The 25,772-nt window shown below is 44.2% G+C and overlaps 1 protein-coding gene and 1 long non-coding RNA gene across 2 annotated transcripts; one reads left to right on the top strand and one right to left on the bottom strand.

The window, feature by feature from the left end:
• Positions 1-10: 10 nt before the first annotated feature.
• Positions 11-920, bottom strand: LOC124479983. The gene is made up of 3 exons (XR_006957496.1): positions 536-920; positions 327-454; positions 11-135 (listed from the first exon to the last, which is right to left on the bottom strand). It is a non-coding gene; the product is annotated as an uncharacterized LOC124479983 (long non-coding RNA).
• Positions 919-24,758, top strand: ern1 (endoplasmic reticulum to nucleus signaling 1). Its single transcript, XM_047038977.1, has 22 exons — positions 919-1,179; positions 5,650-5,770; positions 8,407-8,440; positions 9,351-9,423; positions 9,603-9,675; positions 10,534-10,656; positions 10,989-11,090; positions 12,984-13,245; positions 14,043-14,121; positions 14,423-14,579; positions 14,745-14,860; positions 15,049-15,264; positions 15,561-15,822; positions 16,776-16,866; positions 17,168-17,357; positions 17,486-17,585; positions 19,929-20,128; positions 20,484-20,631; positions 20,829-20,956; positions 21,054-21,177; positions 23,383-23,450; positions 23,644-24,758. Exons 1-22 carry the CDS (start codon positions 1,105-1,107, stop codon positions 24,466-24,468), a joined length of 3,567 nt encoding a protein of 1,188 aa, XP_046894933.1. The 5' UTR covers positions 919-1,104; the 3' UTR covers positions 24,469-24,758.
• The last annotated feature ends 1,014 nt before the right edge of the window (positions 24,759-25,772 follow it).

The raw sequence follows: 25,772 nt of genomic DNA, 5'->3' as shown, positions 1-25,772 counted from the left end.
ACGGCAAAACTGCAATAAATTTACTTTTATTTAGACAGTTCTACATCTTCAGTCAAAACATTTCAAAAGCTATTTCAATGAAAGCCTCTACAGGAACTGGAACAGGCCACGTGGCGAGGAAATGGGCCGGATTACCTGGAATAAAACAAAATTGGTCACAACCCTCCCGTTCGTTGGAGATTATACCCATAATAAGCAATATTGGTCATGTCAGTCATGTAAATTGACTTCATTATCATTCAGAAGTCTAACGCGTTAAACACATCACGCATAACCCCCTAAGTTTCATACATAATACGCAAGTTATACCACTTGACATTACCCACCGTTCTCGACGGAAACATGGAAGGCTTGTCGAGACTCCAGTGCATGGACACTGGGTCAGAGGGCCATGCCGACCGCCATGTGCTCCTGCAACGTGGCTAGCAGCACTTCGCAGACGGACGCGGATTTCCTGTTAAACATATCGTCAGCAATCAAAATTTCATTCCTAACTATACATCATCGGCAACTATTTATAAGAGGTACCACTTACCTCGGACAAATTGTCGACTGGGTTTAAGTAGGCTCACGAGTGTCACGCGCACAACCTGCCAGTCGTCCACATTTGTCAAGCATAATTTTAAAATTACTATCCATTTACCCATATTTATCAAAATAGTTAACATACAATACATGCTCTACCACCAAAGCTAAATATGACGCCCACATTATTTAATATGTTTAGTAACCCGCTTCACACAAAGAGTACAACACTACAGCTATAGATTAAGTCATGAGCAATGGTCGGCTGCCGGAAGCTTTTATACGAAGGTTTTACAACGCCTATCCGGTCGCTTGCCGAGTCCTCATTGGTTGTCAATTTTCTCCTCGTTCTCTCTGTGGACGTCAGAAATAGTCCCTCCCCCACATATCATGAGGAAGCTTACTGAAGCAGCGAAAAGTCTTAATAAACTGAGATAGGAGAGTACTCTACGGTTACCCTTAAGAGAAGGCTATATATATAAAAAAAATGTTGTTCATACAAGCCCGTTAGATCTTGGTTAGCTATATACAGCGCCTGTTTTCTATGTCAAACTCGCTCTGTTCTCGGTTGGACTCGAGATGGACTGGACAGTTTTCAGCCGGGGCCCATGGTTCATTTTCACGTTGCTGTGCTGCATTGACCCTCTACGGATGGTAAGCTGTACTGTAAACCCAGCTTTAGCTAACAAACTAGCTAGATGGCTAGCTGGCTTGTTGTTATAGACTGTGATACAGTGTTCAGTAACTAGTCATTTGGTGTGATGCCATTTAATAAGTACGGTAAAAATGGCACGACAATGGCATTCACCTTAATTTGCTGTAAAGTACGTTGTGCTTGAGACGTGGGGTTCATTGTTAGCAAGCTGCTTACATCTTAACATCTTGGCTTGCTAGGTAACTACTAATGTTAGCTAGATACGTTGCTAGATATTGTGTGGTTATCTAGTTGGCCACTTAAAGTCCTGGCCAGCTAACGTACGCATTGCATTGCTTTAGACAATACCTAATTCTATAATTTACGGACCTGTAGGCTATGTACTGTATATGTAAATAACAGCGTAGCTGTCAAGTAAGCATGCTCTGGTTAATGCAATCATAGCTAGTTAGCCAGTTACTTTTAAGCGAAGATTAAACCCATGTAATATATACAGCCTTCTACTTGCCAGTTTAGTTTGGTGGATAAGATTAAGGGGAAGGGGTAAGGGGGAGTATTGGGATTCGGCCTAACTAGCTTTAAACCTCTCCTGGAAGGGACCTCCTCCTGAAAACAATTAGACTATTTGATTAGTAAAACTATCACCTCTGTCCTCTGCTGGTCTGTGTGTAATAGCTGTTTGGGTCTTCAGTTTGTTGATTTAAAATGCAACTCGGTAAAGAGGTGGGAAGGGCAGCTGATGGGGCAACAAAGTAAATATAGTTTTATACTCGGCTTCATCATCACTCAAACTTGATTTGAAAAGCGAATACCCAAGAAAGATTAAAATGTTATTGTAGCAGCCAAGTCGGTTTTAAATCCAACAAAAATATGTTTGAAGTAGAAAGGGATGTGTAGTTTAAATTTGTATGACTGGGTATTTTGTTGCCCTTGTTGGGTCTATATGAACTGCTCCCAAAAATGTTGACAAATGGAAAGTGTTGCATGAATAAGTGGACAAGTGCTATGATGAGTCTAACATTCACGCTATGGTGAGACTAGACTTTTGAGTGGTCTCTAAAATCCTGGTTATTTGGCATATTCTTTTAATAGTTTTGAAAGTATTATAATTATTTATGCATTACATGATTACCTGATACAGTTTAACACAAGTCATGCACGTCGTATAAAATGCAAAAAGATAAATTGACACACTGAGTAAACATCTACTACTGCAAACAAGTAAGACAGAAGTGTTGCTTGCCTTGCATGGTACCTCTGCTAATGGAAGGAAAGTTTTTAGACCAATTTGGAAACTTTCCATGAAGGGTGAGTTAATTGAGGAATAAGGCCTTTATTAGAATGAACGGGTACACATAACGGCGCATGGGTAGAGAATATTCAGATTCTAGTTTACAGGTGTATAGCTTACTTTTTATTGGTTAGTATTTTTAATTGTAGGGGAATTTATGCTACTCATAATCCAACTGAAGTTTGGTGAGTGACTTTATTTGTAAAAAGTCGTCAAGGCTACAGGTTCATAAGAGTTCTCTGTCCTGGTCCTCTCAACTGTTTTCTATCAGTCTAACTTAAGTCATATATTGTGCAAAAACTTAATTTCTAAATGTATTATTCCATTATGCATTGAGTTCATGAAGGAGCCAGAAGCCTGCTGCACGATTCAGTTGCACTGACTTCCGGAAGCAGTTCACGGTTCTGGTTTTTGTTCTCATAGTAGTTGCATCAGATAATGTTTTAGCCACATTTTTGTAGGACCTTCAGCAGGTTATCAGACATGCTCAATATTACTATTTTGCAGCAGGAGTGTAGGTTGGTGGGGACCTACTGATGTTCCAGTAGGCACTGGCACAAACTAGTGCAAGTGTCTGTCGTGAGAACTTAGGCTCTAAGCATCAGAAGCGTCACATTACCCTGAACAAGATGCTTGTGTTTGCCTCTTTGTGTTCCCTGAGAAGTGTCTATTACTATCGACAGATGGTGGGAACCTACCAATTGCACATGCTTGAAAACTTATGGCACTGATGTTAGGGGTGTAGGAGGGTGAAGAGACAGTCTCTACTGGGATGAATGTGCACGTTTGATAGGCTGTCCCTTTTAGCCGCAGTCTGGCCTCTTTGGAGTGAGACAGAGAGAGCCCGAACCTGCCAAGAATTTGGTTTCGCCCTGTTCTTGTGCATTATGTAACACGCTTTTGCAATGTCTGACTTTTCAATGTTCAAAAGCTGTTTAACATTGAAATGTAAGGAAAGACTCCTATGTCCCTTTTGTTTTTGTTTTTTCACCCACTCTTCAATCCACCAGCATAGCCGTGCGACACATCTGACAGATGTATGAGAGTTATGGGGTCGGGTCTAAGGGTGCTGCTATTTCAATAATCATGTTTCTCTTGCAGCAGATGTTGTTTTTGCTTGTAAAACTGAGTGTAATGGAGGTTATGAAGGGTGAATCAACTATAAGTTTGACTTGTGGATGTTTTTTCTAAACTGTCATGTCCTGTGGTTCACGTGTAGTCAGTGCTGCTTTGTAGGAACTGCCACAGGTGTACAGTATTGACTCAAGCTCTCACACGTTGTGTACTGTAAGGTTAGAGTATGGGAACTGAGCCAACACAAAGGGACAGACACTTATTTTTTGTCCAGTGCAATGAAAAGTATTTTTGCTTGTCAGATTGGAAGCACCTTATTCAACCCTTGTAAATTATTTTCACAGGTTTGGCATTTCAGTTTTAAATTTTATTTATTAAAACACACAAAAAAAGCATCAAATGGATACACAGCTAATTAAAGTGTTAACTCCAGGAGTGTTAAGATCCATCTCAGAGAGTAGCCTCAACAAGTAATATGAACACCCCACGTGTTAAATTAACATGCTGAAATGTGCTGTGTAGTGGGCCGTTGCAAGTCTGATTCAGCTAAGGCCAGGTCGTACACTGAACTGTGCTCTGTCTGTTCTGCATGCCATGCGCTCAGACCTGACTGGCTGGGTCTGGGGGGCTTTTTATGTCTCAATAGCACTTTACTCTACCACCCTGAGCCCCTGGTAATTGGCTGAGTGCAGAAAGAAGAGCCTCTTAGTAATTGGCGGTTGGTGATCTGGGTCAAACAACAGGGGCTATATTCAGTACCCTGAGGTCTTTTTCGGAATAGGCTGCAGTGTTGCCATTGATACCAGTGCTATATAGCTACGTGTATAAATGGTTTAGCGTTTAGTGTAAGCAGTCCTCTGCTATGTCACTTCCTCTTGTATTATTAGGTGCGTTGAACTTCATGGAGTGCCGTCATCGCCTGCAGCCGCCTGCAGCCCGGCTGACTTGAAGCAGCCAATGGCATTTTCAGCTTCAAGGCATCCGGCTGCAGACGGCTGTCGGCGCCGCCGGCGCTGCATGAAGTCGAACGCACCTATAGTGTGCCAAGAGCAAGATGAAAACCAGAGTTTGGGTTATCAGGTAATTTATTTTTATTTTGTATAGTGCATACACTTCACTTCCAGCTAGCCCAAGCCTGTTCTTGCAGTTTAACTCCCTGTTGAGTTCTTCAGACTGCCGAGCCCAGTCCAAGCCTGCCCATGTGGGCCTGTGTCTGTCTGCTCAAGTGGGAAGAGAGTCTGGAGGGAGCCTCAACCACGTGGTCTTCTCAGCCCACTGTTCATCTGTGTACTTCCAACAACCCCCTTTTCTCCCTGGCCACGTCCACGCTTAAACCAGGCACACTATCAGGAATGAGGCAGTGTAAAAGTGTGGAAAGTGCACGTGTTGTGCCTTGCACGCTTTGTGACCCCTCCCCCCCCCCCCCCCCCCCCCCCCCCCCCCCCCCCTATCTCCCCTCCCCCCCTTATCTGATGCTTGCTGTTTCAACTCCTGGAATGGTTTCATTTGACTTTGCTTGTTTGCCCTAAAGTATTTACTTCATAAAATCATCATTTGGGGCTTGTTCAAAGAGAGAGAGAGAGAGAGAGAAGTGTGTGTGTGTGTGGGGGGGGGGGTGTAAGAGATGGTTAGGGTAAATCCCTCCAGTATACTCATCCCCCCCACCCCCTCCTGGGGTGTGACCATTCTCTGGTAGAAGGCACTCCTGGTGCAATATAACCTGCTGGGGAAGAAGAGCACATGTTCATCGCCTATGGTCTTTATCTCTTTTATGGATCTTGGGCTATGTCACCAAATGGCCTCATAGAATAGAAGGAATGTAAAATGAGTTTGTTAGCTGGATGGTTAGCCAAAACCTAATGGGGGGGGGGGGGGGGGGAATGGCGACTGATCTGTAATTTATTTCGTTAATTAGTGGCGTGAGTTCATTCCTATTGCACATGCATCAGGACGCATTGGATCTCAACCCCTACCTCCTATGCTTTTATGAATGCAAAAAAAGTATTAATTCATTGCTCATCAGTCCATTTTACATACAGAAATCTGTACAGTTAGATAAGGCCTCCTGTGTGACTTGGCTCATCAGTTTTTGTATTTCGTGCAGGGTTTTTGCCAAGGCAGCACCGTATCCCTCCCTGAAAGTCTGCTGTTTGTGTCAACCCTGGACGGAAACCTGCATGCCGTGAGCAAGAGATCTGGCTCTATCAAATGGACGTTGAAAGAAGGTAAGAGAGAGGTAGAGAGCTGTACTGTACAATTCACTTGTTTGTTACTGTGTTTCTTTCTAGCTAACGCTCAGGTTACGCCTACAAAACAAAAGCCTCTTTATGGTGTGCCCCAGGACCCCACTAGCTTTTTGAAAGGGAAGATATTTTAAGTGTTTGTCTATTGTCAATCAGAGGCAACCTGATTTATAACCAAGACATTGTGGTGAGATATCATTACACGAAGAATGCTCAAAGTGGAGACGGGAGGTGGGGTTTCTAGAGAAGCAGAGCATCCTAACATTTGGCCAATACAGGTGTTGAGGTGGAGCACATAGAAAGTCTGGTTGAGCAACAGGCTGTCAGAATAGCAAACGGCAGTTGGTTTAACGTAAAGTGTCCCAATTAGTAAGGAGAGATTGTAGAACTTGCTGTTGTTGGCTGTGTGAAAGGTTTTCAAACGGATGTTTCCCCCTCATGCCTATTGCTGGCACATGAGTTAAATGCAGTTGTCTTCTGCTTGTTCAGCTGGTAATCATTAACAGAGAGAGTGGAGCAGATATAGCCTAGTTGTAGTCAAGGTCACTGTGGGCAAGGGTGAATTACTCTGATGATTGTACCTACACTCACATTCAAACATCTAGTCTTAGATTACTTAGATTTGTTAGCACAATTAGCATGTTGATGCAGGACATATCGTAAGTCATACGTGCCAGCAAGGTTCACAGAACATCTTGATATCCTCGCCAGACAGAATTGTTTGAGCAGAAATTGAAAAGAACAAAAATGTGTAGTTCTTCTCAAGTTACACCTAGTAGTCAGTCAGCATCACTGACACAGGTGAGTGTAGTTGCTTCTACCAACGCCCTGAGCTTTCCTGAAACACCTGTTGAACTTGAGCCTGGGTGGCCCACACCGTGTGTGTGTGGAGGCCTCAGAGCTGGCAGCATAACCAGCCAGCTCAGCCCAGCACCCTCCTTTGAACCCCAACTGTGATGTTGAGGTCCATACCAGAGACTCCTCCTCGTGACCCTAGTCACCCAGACAAACTCACACAGATATGGTTGTTGTTGTTATACCTTGGTATTTATACTTCAGAGGGTTTGTATTTTGGCTCTAGAGTACTTTGCTGAGAGAAACGGCTGTTGATGTCAAGTAAATGGAGTTGGAGGCATGCCTCTTAACAAATGTTTGTTTAACTCCCTGAACCATGTGGCGTATGTTCCTGTACTCAATATTGATGCATGTAGCAGTAATTCATGAACCACTGCAGGCCAACATAAGGTTGTTTTCCCAACATCCCTATATATCCTTTGAATATTGAAACCTGGCTACACCTGCCATCATAGGTTATTTTCCCATGTAAACCCCCCCCAAAAGTGCCATTTACGAGCCGTTATTGTTCAAGACTTTATGAAAAGTTGACGTTTCAACAAAAGGCACCTGATCTAACTAAATGACCAGCTAACCAAACCCAAACCTTCTTTATCTCATCCCCATTTTGTTCTGTCTCTGTTATTGTTTAACAAGATTCTTAAGCAGCCCACAGAGCCATGCTCCCGGTGAATACGTTTTGAATGATCAGCAGCGGGGCGGAGGAGGCTAGTCTTTCCCCACACACTGACCGTGCTTGTTAAAAAACAATACGGTTCGCGCACGCATCAAATTTTAGGGCCATATGCGAGTGAAAAAGTTGCACTGTAGAGCCCTGGCTCTTATTATTGAGGCTTATTATTGTCCACGATGGATACTTGCTACGAAGTTGGGGTGCGCGTACTGCCCTCACCATGCATACCTTGGGTGGAGTAGGAGGATTGTCCGGCAGCTGGTTGGCACCGTTGCTTCTCGAAGACGAAGGCATTCTACCTTTAGCTGATGCACAACGTTGAGGTGCTTATTCATTGCAGTACTATTCCCCCCCCTCCCTTACAAAACAAATATTCATGTTGCTTCGTCCTTACCTTTTGCTTTATTAAAATGCAGCCAAGCCTGTTACCGCTTAGTACGTTCAGCCATTGTAGCTATCAACACAATAAGCTTAAATTCTTCTTTTAGTTTGAAGGCGTTTGGCAGGCCATTCAATTGAATTTAGTAATTTCATTAGACAATCGATGTATGTTTGTGCACCAGTGATTTGATTTAAATGACATTACTTATCTCTCGAGACAAGTTACATTATATTAGCCTACCTAGTCTCGATAGCGGTATCGATAAGCTCGGACCTTATTGATCTTCGGGTTTTGAGAAATTTGGAACCGGGTCCTGAGAGAACCGTATCGATCCCCATCCCTACTGAAGCCTCCTCCACATTCACTGTGTTTAACTTGTTCTATCAGGAAGATTGGGGGGGGGGGCATTAGCCTCTTATCAGTTCCTGCTCTCCCATAAGCAGCAAGAGGATGCAACCTAGCCTAATATTGGGTTTACACTAGCGCATACAAAGGCATTAACAAGAACTCAATGTATCATACGGGACTATATGTAGGCTTGCAGTAACATGTGTACTGTGTGTGTGATTGGTAGAGAGAGAGTCAAATGAGCTCTGTATGGCTCTTAGAATAGTTAACATTGTGTTCGCATCTATGCACAATTGCTCAATAGGCATTTGACATTTTCTTGCAATTCACAGAAACGTATTTCTGTTTTTCCTTTTACAGATCCTGTTCTACAGGTCCCTACACATGTGGCAGAGTGAGTAGCATTTTGTGTGTATGTACACACCTGTGTGTGTGTGTGTGTTAGTCATTTACAGGAAGCCAGATGCTGACTATGCATATCTCTACCTTCTTCCTTATTTTAATGACAGAAATGCAGTTACACTATGCCTAGTCTAAAGAGACCAAATTGTGTATAGTTTGAGAGAAAAAAAAAAACGGTTAGGTGATTATCTCTCTAATAATCTGTAATATCTGTGTTTGTGTACAAATTTAGAATGTACAAATTTAGTTTCCCACGATCAGCTTAAGAACCGGGCACTGCAAAGTTCATATTCGGCAGGTGTCTCTTTATCTTTATCAATTATGACAACTGGCTCAACCATTGCATGTAATGACTTTTGTTCTGAACTAAATGTTTAGATGTTTGTAGTGGTAAGACAATTTAACAGAGAACCAATATAGTATATTGTGTTCAACATAACATTATCAATTTATAACGTAGGAAACGGCAAACAAATGAAGGCTACATAATCATTTGCATGAACGTAGGCTAACGAAGCATTGTGAATTTGACTAGAATAGATGTGGAGGTTGACTTCAGAGATGAGAGAATTTAAATTGTGATCTGAGAAATATAGTTACAAAAACCACTGAGAATAACTCATCCCCAGCTGCATCAAGGGCACTGCTATAATTCCAGAAATACGTCAGAGTCACCGACATCATCGCTAGCACTGTGCCCTATCTATAATTCCAGGAATCTGTATGTGTGTGTTACCAAATTTGATCATGGACACAATACATTCATTTATTAAAACAAACAAAAAATTAGTGTATTATCCACAGTTGGACCACCTACATCACTTTTTGAAAGTTGCCTTGGAGAAACCCAAGACAAATTTCCATTGCAAAAGTGGTGTATGTCTCTGTTATTTTTTCTCCAGACCAGCATTTCTGCCTGACCCCAATGATGGCAGCCTGTACTCTCTGGGGGGGAAGAACAACGAAGGGCTCACGGTAGGAGGACTAACAGCCTGTACTCTCAATGGTTACTAAGGAACACTCGGTTTCCTCTCTACCTAGAAGTGTGCTACATCTCCTTACCACAGTCGATAAGCAGGTCATGAGTTTGTGCACCGACTTTGAGTGTGTATGCGTGTGATAAATGTCTGTGCTAATTCCCCATATTTTGACAGAAACTGCCCTTCACCATACCGGAGCTGGTTCAGGCATCACCTTGTCGAAGCTCTGATGGAATCCTCTACATGGGTAAGACCTTTACAAAGCACCTGGTAACACACACACACACACACGTACGTATACCAAGCACAAAATAACACATACTGCCTGAAAGGGCTGCCTGGTATGCAACATCAACTTGTGAAACTGCAGTAATTTGTGTTTCTTTGAAGACCACCATAGCTTCCAACAATCTCAGACTGGATTTGACTTGCACACAAAAAATCTTCTTTAGTTTTAAAAGCCACTCACAGAAAATAATATTTGCATATAATGTAGGACACAGTGTGTCAGGCTGGACTCCTAAATGAATGTTATCTCTTCGGAGTAGAAGACGTTAGAATATTTCCATCCCGTTCCTAGCCCCAGCTCTTTGGAATTCAACACCGTTGGAAGCTGTTGAACACGTTATCGAGTCACTCGTTATCTGTGTAGTAGTAGCCAGGGCATTCCTTTACGGAAGCCACTGCTAGCACAAAGGAAGATACTATTGTGTAAAAGCTCAGTGTACTCTTTTTCTTCACAAGACGCTCGTCACTCAATGCCAAACCAACAGCAATCATCCGCCTGTCTAAACAAAGCCCACAGAGAGGAACTACTCCTTAACAACATCCCACTCTCTGGGTGTGGTTGGCTCCACTGCAGGCACTGTTTCCTAATCCGTTGGTTTTGCCAAGGGCCAGCTAGACTCACTGTTAGTTCCACTCCCTTCACCAACGAACTAGGAAGTGGGTCTGAGGCTGTGGTAGTTGTGACTGTAAATAATGATAAGATGTCACCGCCCAATCCCATTTGGTAAAGTGACGTTTGTATGTAAACATGGGGTCATCAACTGTCAACTGGACCTCCCATTGAGGTTGTCTGAAGAGTGTGTGTGTGTGTGTCTAGGTAAGAAGCAGGACCTGTGGTATGTGGTGGACCTGCTGACGGGAGAGAAGCAGCAGACGCTGACTTCATCGTTTGCAGAGATGCTGTGTCCCTCTTCATCGCTCCTGTACCTGGGACGCACCGGTGAGGCCCTGCAACGGAACACCTACTGTCCTACCTGTAACCTGCACACACCTACCATCCTACCTGTAACTCGCACACACCTACCATCCTACCTGTACCTTGCACACACCTACCATCCTACCTGTAACTTGCACACACCTACCATCCATCCTACCTGTAACCCACACACACCTACCTTCATACCTGTAACCCACACACATCTAGCATCCTACCTGTAACCCTCCAACCCACATGCACCTACCATCCTACTTGTAACCCTCTAACCTACACACATCTACCCAGATATAATATACTCACACATATCCTGTGTGTTACACCCTGTCCCCCTCCAGAGTACACCATCACAATGTACGACACAAAGAGCAGAGAACTGCGCTGGAACGCCACCTACTCAGACTACGCCTCTACCCTGCCCGACGACGAAACCAAATACAGTAAGAACCTTCCTGGATCCGTTTATCCCCCGACTCCCCACACTCCAAACTAGGGTTGGGTATAGTTTGGATTCATACGATTCCGATGCCGAACCGGTACTTTTAAAACGATTACGTTTCCTAAACGATTCTTAAACCGATTCTTGAAAAAATGTAAGTAATCAAAGAAAGGCTCTTTTATAGAGTTTTTATTTTATTTTTTATGGTAAATTATTAAAATGTAACAATATATTAACGTTTTAAAGTAGCCTACTTAAATATATAATAAGTAGTGCTGTCAGTTTAACGCGTTATTAACGGCGTTAACGCACACCCATTTTAACGTCGTCAATTTTTTTATCGCGCGATTAACGTTCTTTTTGGCCCAGCAATTGTTGTAGTCTTTTTCACATGCTGTTGCAACAACTACTGACGTTAGAAAAACTACAACACCACACCGGATCTAGCTACACCGGAAACAAAACAACAGGCACGCCGCACACACTTGTTTGGGCTTGCGAGCCGGCTAAAGAGTATTGGCTAACTTTACGCTTTGAGTAGATGGCAAGCGCGAGACGCCGAAATGGATGCCAATAAGATTCTGAATTCAGAGTTTACTATTAAAAAGTTGCCAAATGGTCCCATTGACAAGAGCAAATGGAGCTGTGTGTTTTGTCGTTGTGAACTGAGCTATCATCGCAGCACGTCCAGTCTGAAATACCACTTGATGGCAAAGCACACAGCTGATGCGAATTCTCCGCCCCCTCGTCAAAGCCAGGCGGTTGCAATGTTATTTTCAATTAAAAAAAACTTTTGCACCAAGCAATCCGATCCACTTTTCCATGTTGATAAAAGCATTAAAGTGAGAAAAAACAATTGGACAAAAAGAAATCAAGGGACATTTAGAATAGACAAAAATGTGTGATTTATCTCGAGTTAACTATGACATTAATGCGATTAATCGCTTGACAGCACTAATAATAAGTAAACCGAAGTCACCTAACACACAACTAGAATAATTTACAATAAATAACATTACACTATTAACAAGTAACAACAAAATAAATGTTGTTGGTATGCTAACTAAACCAGCTTCAAACTTTAGCCGAAAAATGACCATATTTGCCTTCTCTGGCAAGATTCGACACCTCTCTTGACTTATGGCATGTCCTGTACTGGAGAAAACTCTCTCAGGCGGTGTCGAAGAGGCCTGGACACACAGGTTTGAGTTTGAAAGGGTAGGCAAATTGGGGAGGCTGTCCCGGGACCAGGGACTGATGTCCGCAAGCTGTCGAACACAGTGCTTCCCTCTGTGCACAGTGCACATCCCTCTGCTTTAAGATGTATTCCATGTGTTGCTGCATGTTTCAATAAATTTGACGTGGTTCCCCCTTTGCACATAATTGTTTTGAAACATTTGTTGCATTTTGGGATGTCCGAATCTTTGGCTGTGAAATACAGCCAAACTTTCGACCGCTTCGCTTTAGGCATTTTAACCCTTGTGCTGCCATCGGGTCACAATGACCCAAAGATAACACAAGAGTTAAATGCACTAAAAGCTAGCTAACGATTAGGATAGCAGAGCAAGTGTAATATGTAGCCTACACCTAGCTAGTTAATGGTAGAGTACAGAGAAAGTGTAATATTTTACGTCTGTTTCAGAGCGACAGAGGGAATATATTTCAGTCGACACATTAAGTGGAACCAAAATGAGGAACCGAAATGTGCGTTCTATTCCGGTCTGATTCCTACCGGTTGCATAGGAACCGGTTCCATAGTGGAACCCAGTTTTTACCCAAACCTACTCCTATCCAAACTCTCATCAATGTCGCCACAATATATCACATGAAATCACCTTGATGTTCTTTAATAGACGAGTGCACGACTTGACAAATCCCTCTCTGGTCTTGGCAGAGAACGCCCACTTCGTGTCGAACGGGGACGGGCTGGTGGTGACGGTGGACAGTGAGTCGGGCGATGTGCAGTGGGTCCAGAACTACAACTCCCCCGTAGTGGCCATGTACATCTGGCAGCGTGAGGGCCTGCGCAAGGTGGCGCACACCAACGTCGCCGTGGAGACTCTGCGGTACCTGACCTTCATGTCCGGGGAAGTGGGACGTATCACGCAGTGGAAGTACCCCTTTCCCAAGGAGAAGAAGCCCAAGAACAAGCTTATGTAAGCAGGGCGGACGCACACACACACATACATATGCACACACGGTTACAGAGATACAAACCGACATGGATGGCGATAAAAGAAATGGAGATGCAGGTGGACACACACAAACGCACCACCGAAACTCTTGTTTCTCGTTTCTTCTGAAAACGGCTGTTGTGTTAATAGAAACGGCACTGTGAATTGAAACCGTGATCCAAAGACACCTCCTGTGTTCTCTAAAATCAACAAGGCCTCGCATGTCTACACTATATTGCCTGGTTGTGCAATCTAACTTCAGCTTGAAACCCATGCAGGCCTGTATAAGGGATTCACAGCTGCTGCATTCCAGTCACAGCTGTCACATGCCCAAGTGAGTTAAACAAATCCACAGTGGATGTCTCTTAATGAGCCTCGAGATCAAATGTGCCCATATTACGTTAAAACTTCAAATGGCAAAACAAAGGCATGTTCGTACTGTACAGGAAGTGCCTTGAAGGAGAAACCCAACACAAGGGCAGCGATCCAATTCAACGGATCATCAAGGAAAGAATGATCCGACTCATTAGAGTCCGTTTTCAGTTTAGAAACACTTCACTATAGTCGGATTTAGAGGAGAGTGGCCTTGCTAGACCCACTAAAAATGAGTGTTGTACATTGATATGCAGATATGTACATCTGTGTGTTTAGAATCAGCATTCACAACTGGAACACTTTAAAAACCTATCCAGTGCTAGGCTAACATAGCAAACAACCTGAAGCAACACATTACCTAACAAGACATCCCCCCCCCCCCCCCTTTGCTGTCTGTACCACAGGTCCACTCTCTATGTGGGCAAATACTCCACCAGCCTGTATGCCTCGCCCTCCCTGGTTCATGATGGAGTCACAGTTGTGGTGAGTCACACCTGTCCAGGATTGGTCTTCAGCCGGGTGTATGTGGATGGGGTCATTATGACCCTGTCCCTGTCCTGGGGTAGTCAGGCATGTTTACCTGGCCCTGCCCCAAGTTGACTCTACCTCTGGACAGGATCCCAGCACCAGAGAACCAGGTTCCGAGAAACAGATAACCAGGTTCCCAGCTACAAACAGGGTGTTTTGTCAGTGTTGAAGCAAGTGATAGGGGACGTGATTCCATCCGCTTTCTCTTTCTGTGTGTGGTCCGATCTGTGTGTGTGTGTGTGTGTGTGGTGTGCAGCCCCGTGGCAGCACATTCCCCATGCTGGAGGGGCCCAGCAGCCGGGAGGCGAACGAGGAAGAGTGTGTGATCACGCCCAGCACCAGTGTAAAGTTCAATGCCGCCCTGCGAGAACGCAACCGCATCAACTTCATGAGGAACCACCTGCTGCTCATAGGTACACACCACCTCTCTGGTCCTTGATGTTCTCCTGCCAGGCTGGCAGGACCTAGACGCTTTCAGAACTGTCTTTGTGTGAAAGTGCGTGTGTATTCCTGCAAAAACAATCGTTCTCTATTCTCCTTTCTTTCTTTCTTTCTTTCTGACTCTCTTTGTCTGTCAGGTCACCACGAGACACCTCTTGATGCTCATAACAAGATCTTGGAGAAATTTCCAGACAGCATCCCTCGACATCAGGGCAATGTCATCCCTCCCACCACCGAAAAAACATTAGAAGAGGTGAGAGTGTGTGTGTGTGTGTGTGTTTTGTGAGAGAAAGAGAGATATTAAATGCTTGGGTTACTCGTTAGCTCCAAATCACTGCTAATGGATCCCTGTCGCACTACTTCCTGGCACCCCTTTTACATTTAATCTTCCTCTCCTCCATGTACTATTGCTCCCCTCCTTCACCGTTCCCTCCACGCCAGAAGGCGAATGAGAGCGGCCGAGAGGAGGGTCCCCCGGTCCGGCCCCACACCGCCGTCCAAGAGCAGCCCCCCGGTGGGGGCGGAGGAGGAGTGGGGGGGCGATCGTCAGCCAAGCCTGAGGCCCCTGTGGACACCATGCTCAAAGACATGGCCACCATCATCTTCTCCACCTTCCTCCTAGCTGGCTGGCTGGCCTTCGTGATCACCTACCCAAAGGTGAGCGTGTGGCCAGGGCTCCACCTACTGGTAAGCTGTGGAGCTGCAGGGATCTCTCACTGCTTGCCTCTGTGCAGATCTATACATATGCGAAATCCCTCTTTGTTGTTGTTGTTGTCGTCACCGCACTACGAATAAATCCGATCAAACAAACACTGGTTGCATGCTTAATCTCTTCGAACATGTGCGTGCCTGTGTCCACTCCCATAGTACCCCCCCCCCCCCCCCCCCCGCATGCCCACGTACACACCAATGGTGTCTCACCCCGGCCCTCCTCCCCATCTTCTGTCCTACAGAGCGTGCACAAGCAGCAGCAGCTGCAGCACCAGGAGTTCCAGAGGCAGATGGAGGAGAGGCTGGAGCTGCTCCAGAAGCAGCAGCCCTTCCCCCCACCCTCCGACCTGGGCCTGGCCCCGGACACAGACTACCTGGAAGTGGCCCGCGCCCGCTTCGAAAGCTCCGACCACAGCAGCCCCAATATCACGCCCCGGGCCTCCAACCACTCCAACCTGTCTGTGTCCGAGCTGGGCAGCTCCGCCAACGAGCATGACGATGGAGGTACGAAATGACACACACACACACCGAGTACAGATACAGATTCATTTATACATATTAGAGCTGTCAAACGATTAAAATATTTAATCGCGATTAATCGCATTAATGTCATAGTTAACTCGCGATTAATCTCAATTAATCACACATTTGTATCTATTTTAAATGTCCCTTGATTTCTTTTTCATCCATTCTTTTTTCAAATTGTAATGCTCTTATCGACATGGAAAAGTGGTTCGGATTGCTTTGTGCAAATGTTTTTTTTTTAAATTGAAAACAACATTGCAATCGCCTGGCTTTGACGAGCAGGCGGAGAATTCGCATCAGCTGTGTGCTTGGCTGTGTGCCATCAAAATTATATTTTCGACTCCACGACGTGCTGCGATGATAGCTAATTTCCTCCGGCTCAGTTCACAACGACAGAACACACTGATCACTTTGGTCTTGTCAATGGAACCATTTGGCAACCTTTTAAAAGTAAACTTTCCATTCAGAATCTTATTGGCATCCATTTCGGCGTCTGGCGCTGGCAATCAACTCAAAACATAACGTTAGCCTACTACCAGAGAATGTCTAATATCCGTAAACGGGCTCTGCTACGACTGTTTAGCCGGCTCGCAAGCCCAAACAAGTGGTTGTGGCGTGCCTGTTGTTTTGTTTCCGGTCTAGCTAGATGCGGTGTGGTATTGTAGTTTTTCTAACGTCAGTGGTTGTTGCAACAGAATGTGAAAAAAACTACAAAGTTTCCTAGGTCAAAAAGAGCGTTAATCGCGCGATAAAAAAATTGACGCCGTTAATTTGGGTTTGCGTTAACGCCGTTAATAACGCGTTAAACTGACAGCACTAATACATATATTTCTTTAAAACAATGAGATTTAAAACGGCTTAGCCCAAGTCTTCTGGATTGATTTGATCCATTGTTAGTGTTCATAAAGGTACATGTGTCTGTGTTTGACCAGATGAGGACATCAACACAGTCCGTGTGGGAAATATCACGTTCAGCCCCAAAAATGTGCTGGGGCATGGTGCAGAGGGAACCATCGTGTACAAGTGAGTCTCCATCTATGCCAGTGGACTCAAACATTAACACCTCTCAAGCTCTTAAATTTTGTCTCTGAGTCATAGTCTTGCATACTACGTCATCCAGAAAGAAAATGGACCACACAGGAGTGTAATTCAAGATTTGGTAGGCAATTTAATTGAGTGTTTCTCGATGGAAGTAAGCATTGAGGTATCAGTTTTAAGGGCGGAAGTCCTTCACCTGTTATAGTTCCACAACGGATCATTCCCGGTCTTGTACGTAAGGAGAATGACGTGACCGTCCTGTGAGCCTTTGTTCTGTGTTCTCCAGGGGTCAGTTTGATAACCGTTCGGTGGCGGTGAAGAGGATCCTGCCGGAGTGCTTCAGCTTCGCTGACCGAGAGGTGCAGCTGCTGCGCGAGTCAGACGAGCACCCCAACGTCATCCGCTACTTCTGCACCGAGCGAGACCGCCAGTTCCAGTACATCGCCATCGAGCTGTGCGCCGCCTCGCTGCAAGAGGCATATGCCCTTCACTTAACCTCTCTCCCTCTCTTTTGTTTCTCATCCTTGCACCCTTTCTGTTGTTTGTATCCAGTTACTTTTCACCTGCGCTCATGTACTTGTTTGTGCTGGGGTGTTTGTTTCAGTATGTGGAGAGGAAGGACTTTGACCGGCGCGGACTGGAGCCCGTGGTGTTGCTGCACCAGACAATGTCAGGGCTGGCTCATCTGCACTCTCTCAACATAGGTACTGCTATCATCTCTTCCATGTGGCTTTTGTGTCATACACTCACCAGGGCAGTTTCCTTTCACTGCATTAAGAGTCCTGAACTAAGAAGAACTTTGAATTAGACTCGGTGGTTCTCAACTGGTCTAACCTCAGGACCCACATTTGCCCTTGGTCATACACGACCCCAAAATATGTAAGGGATAATGCCCGACGAGGTGTCCAATATCATCTGATAATGGACGATGCGGAGGCGTGAACCGTCCGACGCGCAGCGGAGTCCATTATCAGATGATATTGGACACCTCGAAGGGCATTATCCCGCTAATACCATGGTCACTTGCCCCCCCAAAAATTTGCAGACATTAATATGTGTTTTAAGGCGTTTTGCTATAGAAATCTAACGTTTTTCAACTTTACCCAACTCTGATATTTCTAGTCCGCTCAGCTCATAGAACCAACACCGGCTTTCCCTTGGCTGAGCTATTAGCCCAAAAGCTAACGTTATGCTAGCAGGATTCAAAGGCAATAACATTGTGTACGGTTGACAAACAGTAAATATAATTTTACAGTATGTTTGACAATAAGATTTGCCAGCTAACCAACCATGTCACTTTCCCCAAATCAATATCAAGATTTTCACAAACAATATCGGCCATATAACTACTAGTACTAGGCTGAAGTATGGCCGCAGCCTGTGGAGGGAGTTGAATAGCAAATGGATGTGAGATGATCGCATGAAAGTTGACATTTTCTCCAAACAGTGATTATAATTTGACAGTATGTTTAACAACAAGACTAGCCAGCTATCGAGCCATGTCATTGTCCCCAAATAAAATCAAGATTTTTAAGAAGAAAATAATCGGCCATGTGTAGAGTTGCTGCTACTGTCGTGTTGCCTGCAGCCTGTCTAAAGTAGATTGACTAGCGAGCTGGATAGTGAATGTTATGTGAGATGAGCGGTTACGTGACACTGACACACTACATTCAGAAAAGAAATTTTTTTCAAATAGGTTAAAATACATATTGAAGTCACTCATTGTTGTAAATACAAGTTAGCTTGTTAAAGTCTTTCACAATTGTAAATGGAGGCTTTGACTAAGTCACTGTTGTTATGGTTACTTATTTAAGATATTTTGTACAGGCTCTTGTGTAGCCAGCGGAATAATTTAGAACGGTGAAAAGGCAGTTTTTCTGCAATGAGCAGTAGGTGTCCGTTATCACCCTATAATGTACACCCCTGCAGCCAATCAGAATTGAGTGTACACCCAGACCATGGTATAAAAATAAATAACCTTTGTGATGCTCTTAGCTCCTGGAATTCTTGTTGAGAATACGCAACAGTTTTTTCTGCATAGCCCAAGTGTTTTTGTCTAAAAGGTGCTTTAGCTTTGATGGCTTGATGTTTTCGTTACCCAGTCTGTTGCTACACAAATCACGTTTTGTGATCAAGTTTTTTTTGTGTGTGTAGGAAAAGTGGAGCCACTTCCTCAAATCAGATCCTCATCTAGGTCATGGTGACTTCACTAAACAGTCCCTAACACATTCAATGACCTAAACCCTTATGCATTTAACACAACAATTATTGAAACATGAAGACAACGTTCCACAATTAGAAGACATGAACATTAACAGCGCAGACTGTCAGCCAATTGCGTGACCGTCTCCTCTGGTCACTACAATATCATTTGTGTCGTATTTACATTTTGAGGTCATGTTGACTGAGGAGCGCTACCATAAAGGCAGGTTAGGTACGTTTTGCGAACCTAGCAATTTTTGCTTGAGTTTTACTGCTGTGATATTAGCCTAGTTTTGTGTCACTGGTTAGTGTGTGTCTTTGCAAGGATAATCCTGAAGATGGCTCTGCTGTTTTGATTGACAGACATTTGTGTTCTAGAACGCGGTCACAGGGGCATGAGCCTACATACCTTTTAAAATAAAAGCGCACCATCTGAAGTTTTGTAAAGTTATAAAAATGTAAATTAAACTTTTTGACGAACCCTAAGCAACAGAAGCACACATCTGTGACTTACATCACACCAGCTTGCGAGCCCCTATTGGGTCGGACTCGGGACCCATCAGTTGAGAAACACTGAATTAGACCACTCTTACTCTGATCCCTCACTAAATTGCTCCTCCCAAGGTTTCATACAATTCGTTCCTCAATTAGTTTTCCTAGGAGTTTTTCCTTGTCTACCTTTAAGCTTTAGATTGTTTAAAGTGCAGTTCTATGAGCATATGTGAAGCCCTCTGTGACACTGCTTGAATAAAGGGTTATACAAATTAATTTTTATTAGATTTATTGTCTTAAGAAAGCTGCATTCAAATAAACTTCTCTCAACGCGTTTCTCCCTCCTCACCCAGTCCACCGGGACCTGAAGCCTCACAACATCCTTGTGTCCATGCCCAACGCACATGGCCGCGTGCGGGCCATGATCTCAGACTTCGGCCTGTGTAAGAAGCTGGCGGTGGGTCGGCACAGCTTCAGCAGAAGGTCGGGGGTCCCGGGCACGGAGGGCTGGATCGCACCGGAGGTTCTCAGTGAGGACTGCAAAGACAACCCTGTGAGTGGGAAAAATAAGACCAAGAAGCTGAGCTTTTTGTTCCCTTCTTTTCTAATAAACAAGTAATCTGTTTTGAAGAAAGAAAAAACTAACCTTGTATGTTTTTGAAAAAGACACATTTTTACGTTTTTCACTTATGAAGAGGACACCTCTCATCCTTAAGTGTACCTACAGTATCAGGGTTGCATAATTAGTTATATTGTCCATAATTCATTCCAGTTTGGTATTTTTTGGCATTTGTTCATAATTTCATTATTCAAAGTATTTATTCTTTGGGATGTATTTTTTTATTTTTTTTATCTTGAATTTATTAACTACATTGTTCTTTCTCTCAACCTCTCCCTCCATTCTTCAGACCTGTACTGTGGACATCTTCTCTGCCGGATGTGTGTTCTACTACGTGGTGTCCCAAGGCAGTCACCCGTTTGGCAAGTCCCTGCAGAGGCAAGCCAACATCCTGCTGGGGACCTACAGCTTGGACCAGCTGCAGCCTGACAGACATGGTGAGGGCTACTTCCTCTTCCTGTCTGCTGATGTCACTTCCTCTGGAGAGGCGTGATGTTTTAATCTATGATTTTAAATGTATACTGAAACAGGTTCACTATTTGTGAACGACTAGAATCTGGATGATTAAGTGTTGCTCAGGTAACAGTTTTCGCACACAAAGTGTCAACAAAAAGTGTGTTTTCGGCTCTCCCAGATGACATAGTGGCCAGACACCTGATAGAGCAGATGCTGAACATGGATCCACAGAGGAGGCCCTCAGTTGACAGTGTGCTCAAACACCCCTTCTTCTGGAGCCTGGAGAGGGAGCTGCAGTTCTTCCAGGTCTGATGCACTCTCCAATCAAACCCCCTCCTCCAACACAAGTCAAACAAACTAACCAGTCAGTGTGCATAAATATGCCTTGATCTTTCTCTTCCAGGACGTGAGTGACCGCATAGAGAAGGAGCCACTGGACGGACCAATTGTGAGGCAACTAGAGCGAGGGGGGCGGGCCGTGGTGAAAGGGGACTGGAGGGAACACATCACAGTGCCCCTTCAGACAGGTGAGAGGCCAGGAGTAGCTGCTCTGTCACACAGCAGCGCCTTCTTTCTGCTTCATGTCACTATTTACTGAAACAGCAGGTCTGAGTTTACCTTGAGCCTCAAAGTTCTGCTGCCTCAGTCACATACCAAGTTAGATACTGCTGTAGCAAGCATACCACCGGGTGGGGATTCAATATGGTTTTCAGGCATTAGTCACACAACAGTACTTGAATAATAATGTAACAAAGTGGAGCTGTTGACTGGAGTACATTGATCTGTAAGTGATTGAGGATGTGATTATTTCCTGTGCAAGCCAGCGCTTTTTTTGACTTGAGCGCAAGCTGAAGTTCCTGCAGCCATCTTCACCATATCACAGAATTATACAATATAATGCTCTGTCAGATTGAGCATTTGTGATAATATAAATTAATGTTGTGCTTTTCTGTTGCTCATTTACCATTTCTGTATTGTCTATAAGTAGTGCTGTCTGTTAAACGCATTATTAACGGCGTTAACGCAAACCCATTTTAATGGCGTCAATTTTTTTCTCGCGAGATTAACATTCTTTTTGGCCTAGCAAACTTTGTAGTTTTTTCACATGCTGTTGCAATAACTACTGGCGTTAGAAAAACTACAACACCACACCGGATCTAGCGAGACCGGAAACAAAACACCAAGCAGGCACTTGTTTGGGCTTGCGTGCCGGCTAAAGAGTAGAAGCAGAGAATGTCTAATAAAGAGAGAACTCCGACTCTCGGGAAACTTCCGGGTTCTGAACTGGTTGCAGTTCCACTCAAGTTCCATATGAGGGCGCTAACGGTCGAGTGTAGAATGAATTGAGGTCTATGGAGCTATACCCCTCAAAATCCACTTTTCTCAGGATATAATTTTTTGTCTAGTAATTTGAATTCTGAAATCGAAAGGGGAGGCAAAAAAAATACACACCACTGGGTGTTAGATTTTTTTAAAAGTCGCCTTTCTGTTCTAAAAAGCCTTTGAAAATGGCATTGACGTCATACACATCGTACGACCAGAGCTACTGCTTGACGGCAAGCTCTGGTTACTTCCACTTTACTCTTGAGGCATTGAAAACACAGCTGACAGGTTAGGCTCTCCCTGTCAATACACATGCTAGAAAGAGTTTTGGCTTGCTAATGTTGTTGCTAATGTTGCTAATGCTCTGACATTCTGGTTCTGCTTCGGATGCCATCAAGCGGGATCTCTGGTCGTAGTCAGTCCTTCATTAACCAATCAACATTCGTTAGCAGAATGCTAGCGTGTTATGGGCAACAACGACTTACCCTGTAAGAAATCAAAAGGACATAAGTACTCGTTCATTCAACTTTTGACCTGTAATCCATGTTGAACATGCTAAAACTATAATCAAATCTGAGATTTATCAACGACAATCAGGCGAAAGAGACAAATGTAGCCGTTTAGCTCCATAGACTCCCATTCATTTTGTACTTGAGCGCGATCACTCCCAGTGGAACAAAAAAATTTGGTACAATGGGGCTTAATAGGGAGTGGGCAGGCTCTCCTTAAACAGGCTCTGGTAGAAGGCTAACGTTACGTTTTGAGTGGATGGCGAACGCGAGACGCCGAAATGGATGCCAATATGATTCTGAATGCCAAGTTTACTTTAAAAAAAGTTGCCAAATGGTTCCATTGAAAAGACCAAAGTGATCTGTGTGTTTTGTCGTTGTGAACTGAGCTATCATCGCAGCACTTCCAGTCTGAAATACAACTTGATGGCCAAACACACAGTTGATGCTAATTCTCCGCCCCCTCGTCAAAGCCAGGCAATTGCAATGTTGTTTTCAATTTCAATAAAAAAAAAAAACATTTGCACTAAGCAATCCGATCCACTTTTCCATGTTGATAAGCGCATTAAAATTAGAAAAAATAATGGGACAAAAAGAAATCAAGGGACATTCAGAATAGATAAAAATGTGCGATTAAGCGCAAGTTAACTATGACATTAATGCGATTAATCGTGATTAAATATTTTAATCGTTTGACAGCACTATCTTTAAGGGATGGGGTAAGTTCCTGGCAGAGAGATTGAACAGTTGCTGCAAAGTATTTTTTTTATTTTTTTGCCTGGCTGGCTGGTACCCAGTGGTCATCATTTGACCGGGGTGGTTGAAGTGCTTGGGTCATGTTCAGTTGAAAGGGTCTTATGGTGGGGTTGACACATTCCTGATGATTCTCTCTTGGGACAGATCTGCGTAAATTCCGGTCATACAAAGGCGGGTCAGTTCGAGATCTTCTCCGAGCCATGAGGAACAAGGTGAGCATGATGATGCATGAGCTTGATGCAAACCAGCTCAGTGTTAAACTATGACATTCAAGAAGCTAAAACCAGTTTAACTGGGTTCTTAGTGTACTGAAAAGTTTTCCATTCTATTTTTACAGTCTCTTTTGTGTGGTTAGCAACGACGGTTGAATGACAGGTGTCATCTCCTTGTCTGTCTCCTCTACAGAAGCACCATTACAGAGAGCTGCCTGCAGAGGTCCAGGAGACCTTGGGCTCCATCCCTGAAGAATTTGTCTCCTACTTCACCTTCCGTTTCCCCCACCTTCTGCTGCACACCTACCTGGCAATGCACACCTGCGCCCTCGAGAGGCCCTTCCTGCCCTACTACCCCAGCTCAGAGCAGCTCTCTTGGGCACGGACTCCACACATACCTCCCGGACCAGGCATGTCAGTCAACCTTCCCTGCGCTAAAGAATCTGCGCAAACACACACGTCCCCACCGTCACAGTCAGAAGAGCCTGTGGCTTTATTCCAGCCTCTACCCACTTCAGCCCCTACACAGCCTCTGATCGCTACAGCCCCCACACAGCCTCTACCCACTACAGCCCCCACACAGCCTATAACCGCTAAAGCCCTCACAGAGCCTCTACCCGCTACAGCCCACACTCAGCCTCTACCTACTACAGCCTCCACACAGCCTCTGCCGGCTACAGCCCCCACTCAGCCTCTACTGGCCACTGCCTCCACACAGCCCCTGCCGGTTACAGCCCCCACACAGCCTCTACCCACTACAGCCCCCACACAGCTGGTGCCAAATACAATTCCAGTAGAGACAGCATCGTTCACCTCACCTGAAGACCGACCCATGCCTACTCTGCCAGCCACGTCCACACCTCCAGAGCCTCATGCACAGACAGTGTTTCCCTCCTTACCCGCAGAGACCCCTCCTACATCTGCGCCATCCCCAGTTCCAGAACATGTTCCTCCCCAAACACACACGGAGCCAGGGCCTCCTATGGACCCAGTCACTCTGAAACCAGAGCCTTTGTGAGCCAGGATGAAAGCTGATGGATGCAGTACAGGGTGGAGCTTTGCCTTACTAGTGAACAGGAACTGGGGTTTGATGTTCTGCTGTACCTGTATTGGTGAGGAACAGGCCTGCAGTGCCTGGGATTTGCCACTAGGGTTGCAAGCAGCAGTCAAAACCTTAGTTATGTGCCTTCTGTAGGACCGGTACACAAGATGGTGTCCCTCAGCACCCCAGGATTCTACCTTGAACAATTCAGGTTGTTATTTTTTTTAATTGACCATTTTGGGTGGACATAAACTTGGGGTTCAATTTAGCACAGACAGAAACAATTTTTGCCATGGAGTCCCACTACAATGTCATGAATTGCTTAGTGTCAAGATGTTGCTGAGTGCAAAATATGAGGAGGTCTGTGATCATGTTGTCAAACACTGAGTTGAGTTTGACCGTGGTAGTTTTATCGGAAATTATATTTTACTCAGTGAACATGCATTATGTAAAGAGGTGTATATTTTTGTACAGATTAAGATTTTGATGATGATGTAATTGATGTGGCCATTGTGCCTTTTTTATAACACTGTGCTGTGTGTCTTGGGGCCTAAAAGGCATGGGTTTTGCTTGCTGCCACTGCTGATGACTGATGCTGCTAGAAACTGCTATTCTCTCTTGAACCAGATAACTGTGTTCTTGAGTAGGAGGTGTTTATTCCTAAAGGTAAACCGACATGCCATTTTTTTGACAATTCGACATGTGACTAATATTGTTACGTTGAAAAGGTACATTTGGGTACAGCTAGTATGAATCCATGTCTCACTAAATTAATGGGCCATCTGAAAATAGCTTTACACGTAAACTAACTACTGTTATCAATTCTAAAAGAAATCTTGAATTTTCTTTGCTTCAAGAAATTCTACATACTGTACATCTACATGTTTCAATCTTTGCTATCTCTTAATTGACCAAATAAGGCCTTTAATTTATTAATCTTTATTTTATGTTTATTTTGTTCTTAGTGAAATTACGTTTGTCAAGTCAACTGTGCTTACTGCTCACCTAAGAATTAAAATAGTATATTTTACAACTTAGTTATGTTTTAATTTAGGAAATTGTTGTGCAATCAGGAACACTTTTTTTTGCTGTTGTGGAAGGAGTTGAGGGAATCCTTTCAATGTCTGAGAATTCCATGCATAATATGCAAGACCAGAATAAACTTGAAAGCCAGAAAGCTGTCAATGTATGCATTGGAAAATATCAGCACGTATTTTTATGTGCGCAACAATCATCGCCATGATTTCCATCCAGAACTAAACTCCTCAAAACAAGTTTGG

This window comes from Hypomesus transpacificus, chromosome 17, assembly GCF_021917145.1.
Source record: "Hypomesus transpacificus isolate Combined female chromosome 17, fHypTra1, whole genome shotgun sequence".
Classification (NCBI taxonomy): domain Eukaryota; kingdom Metazoa; phylum Chordata; class Actinopteri; order Osmeriformes; family Osmeridae; genus Hypomesus; species Hypomesus transpacificus.
Note: the sequence above shows the minus strand (reverse complement) of the source record. Positions and strands in the feature narration are given on the sequence as shown.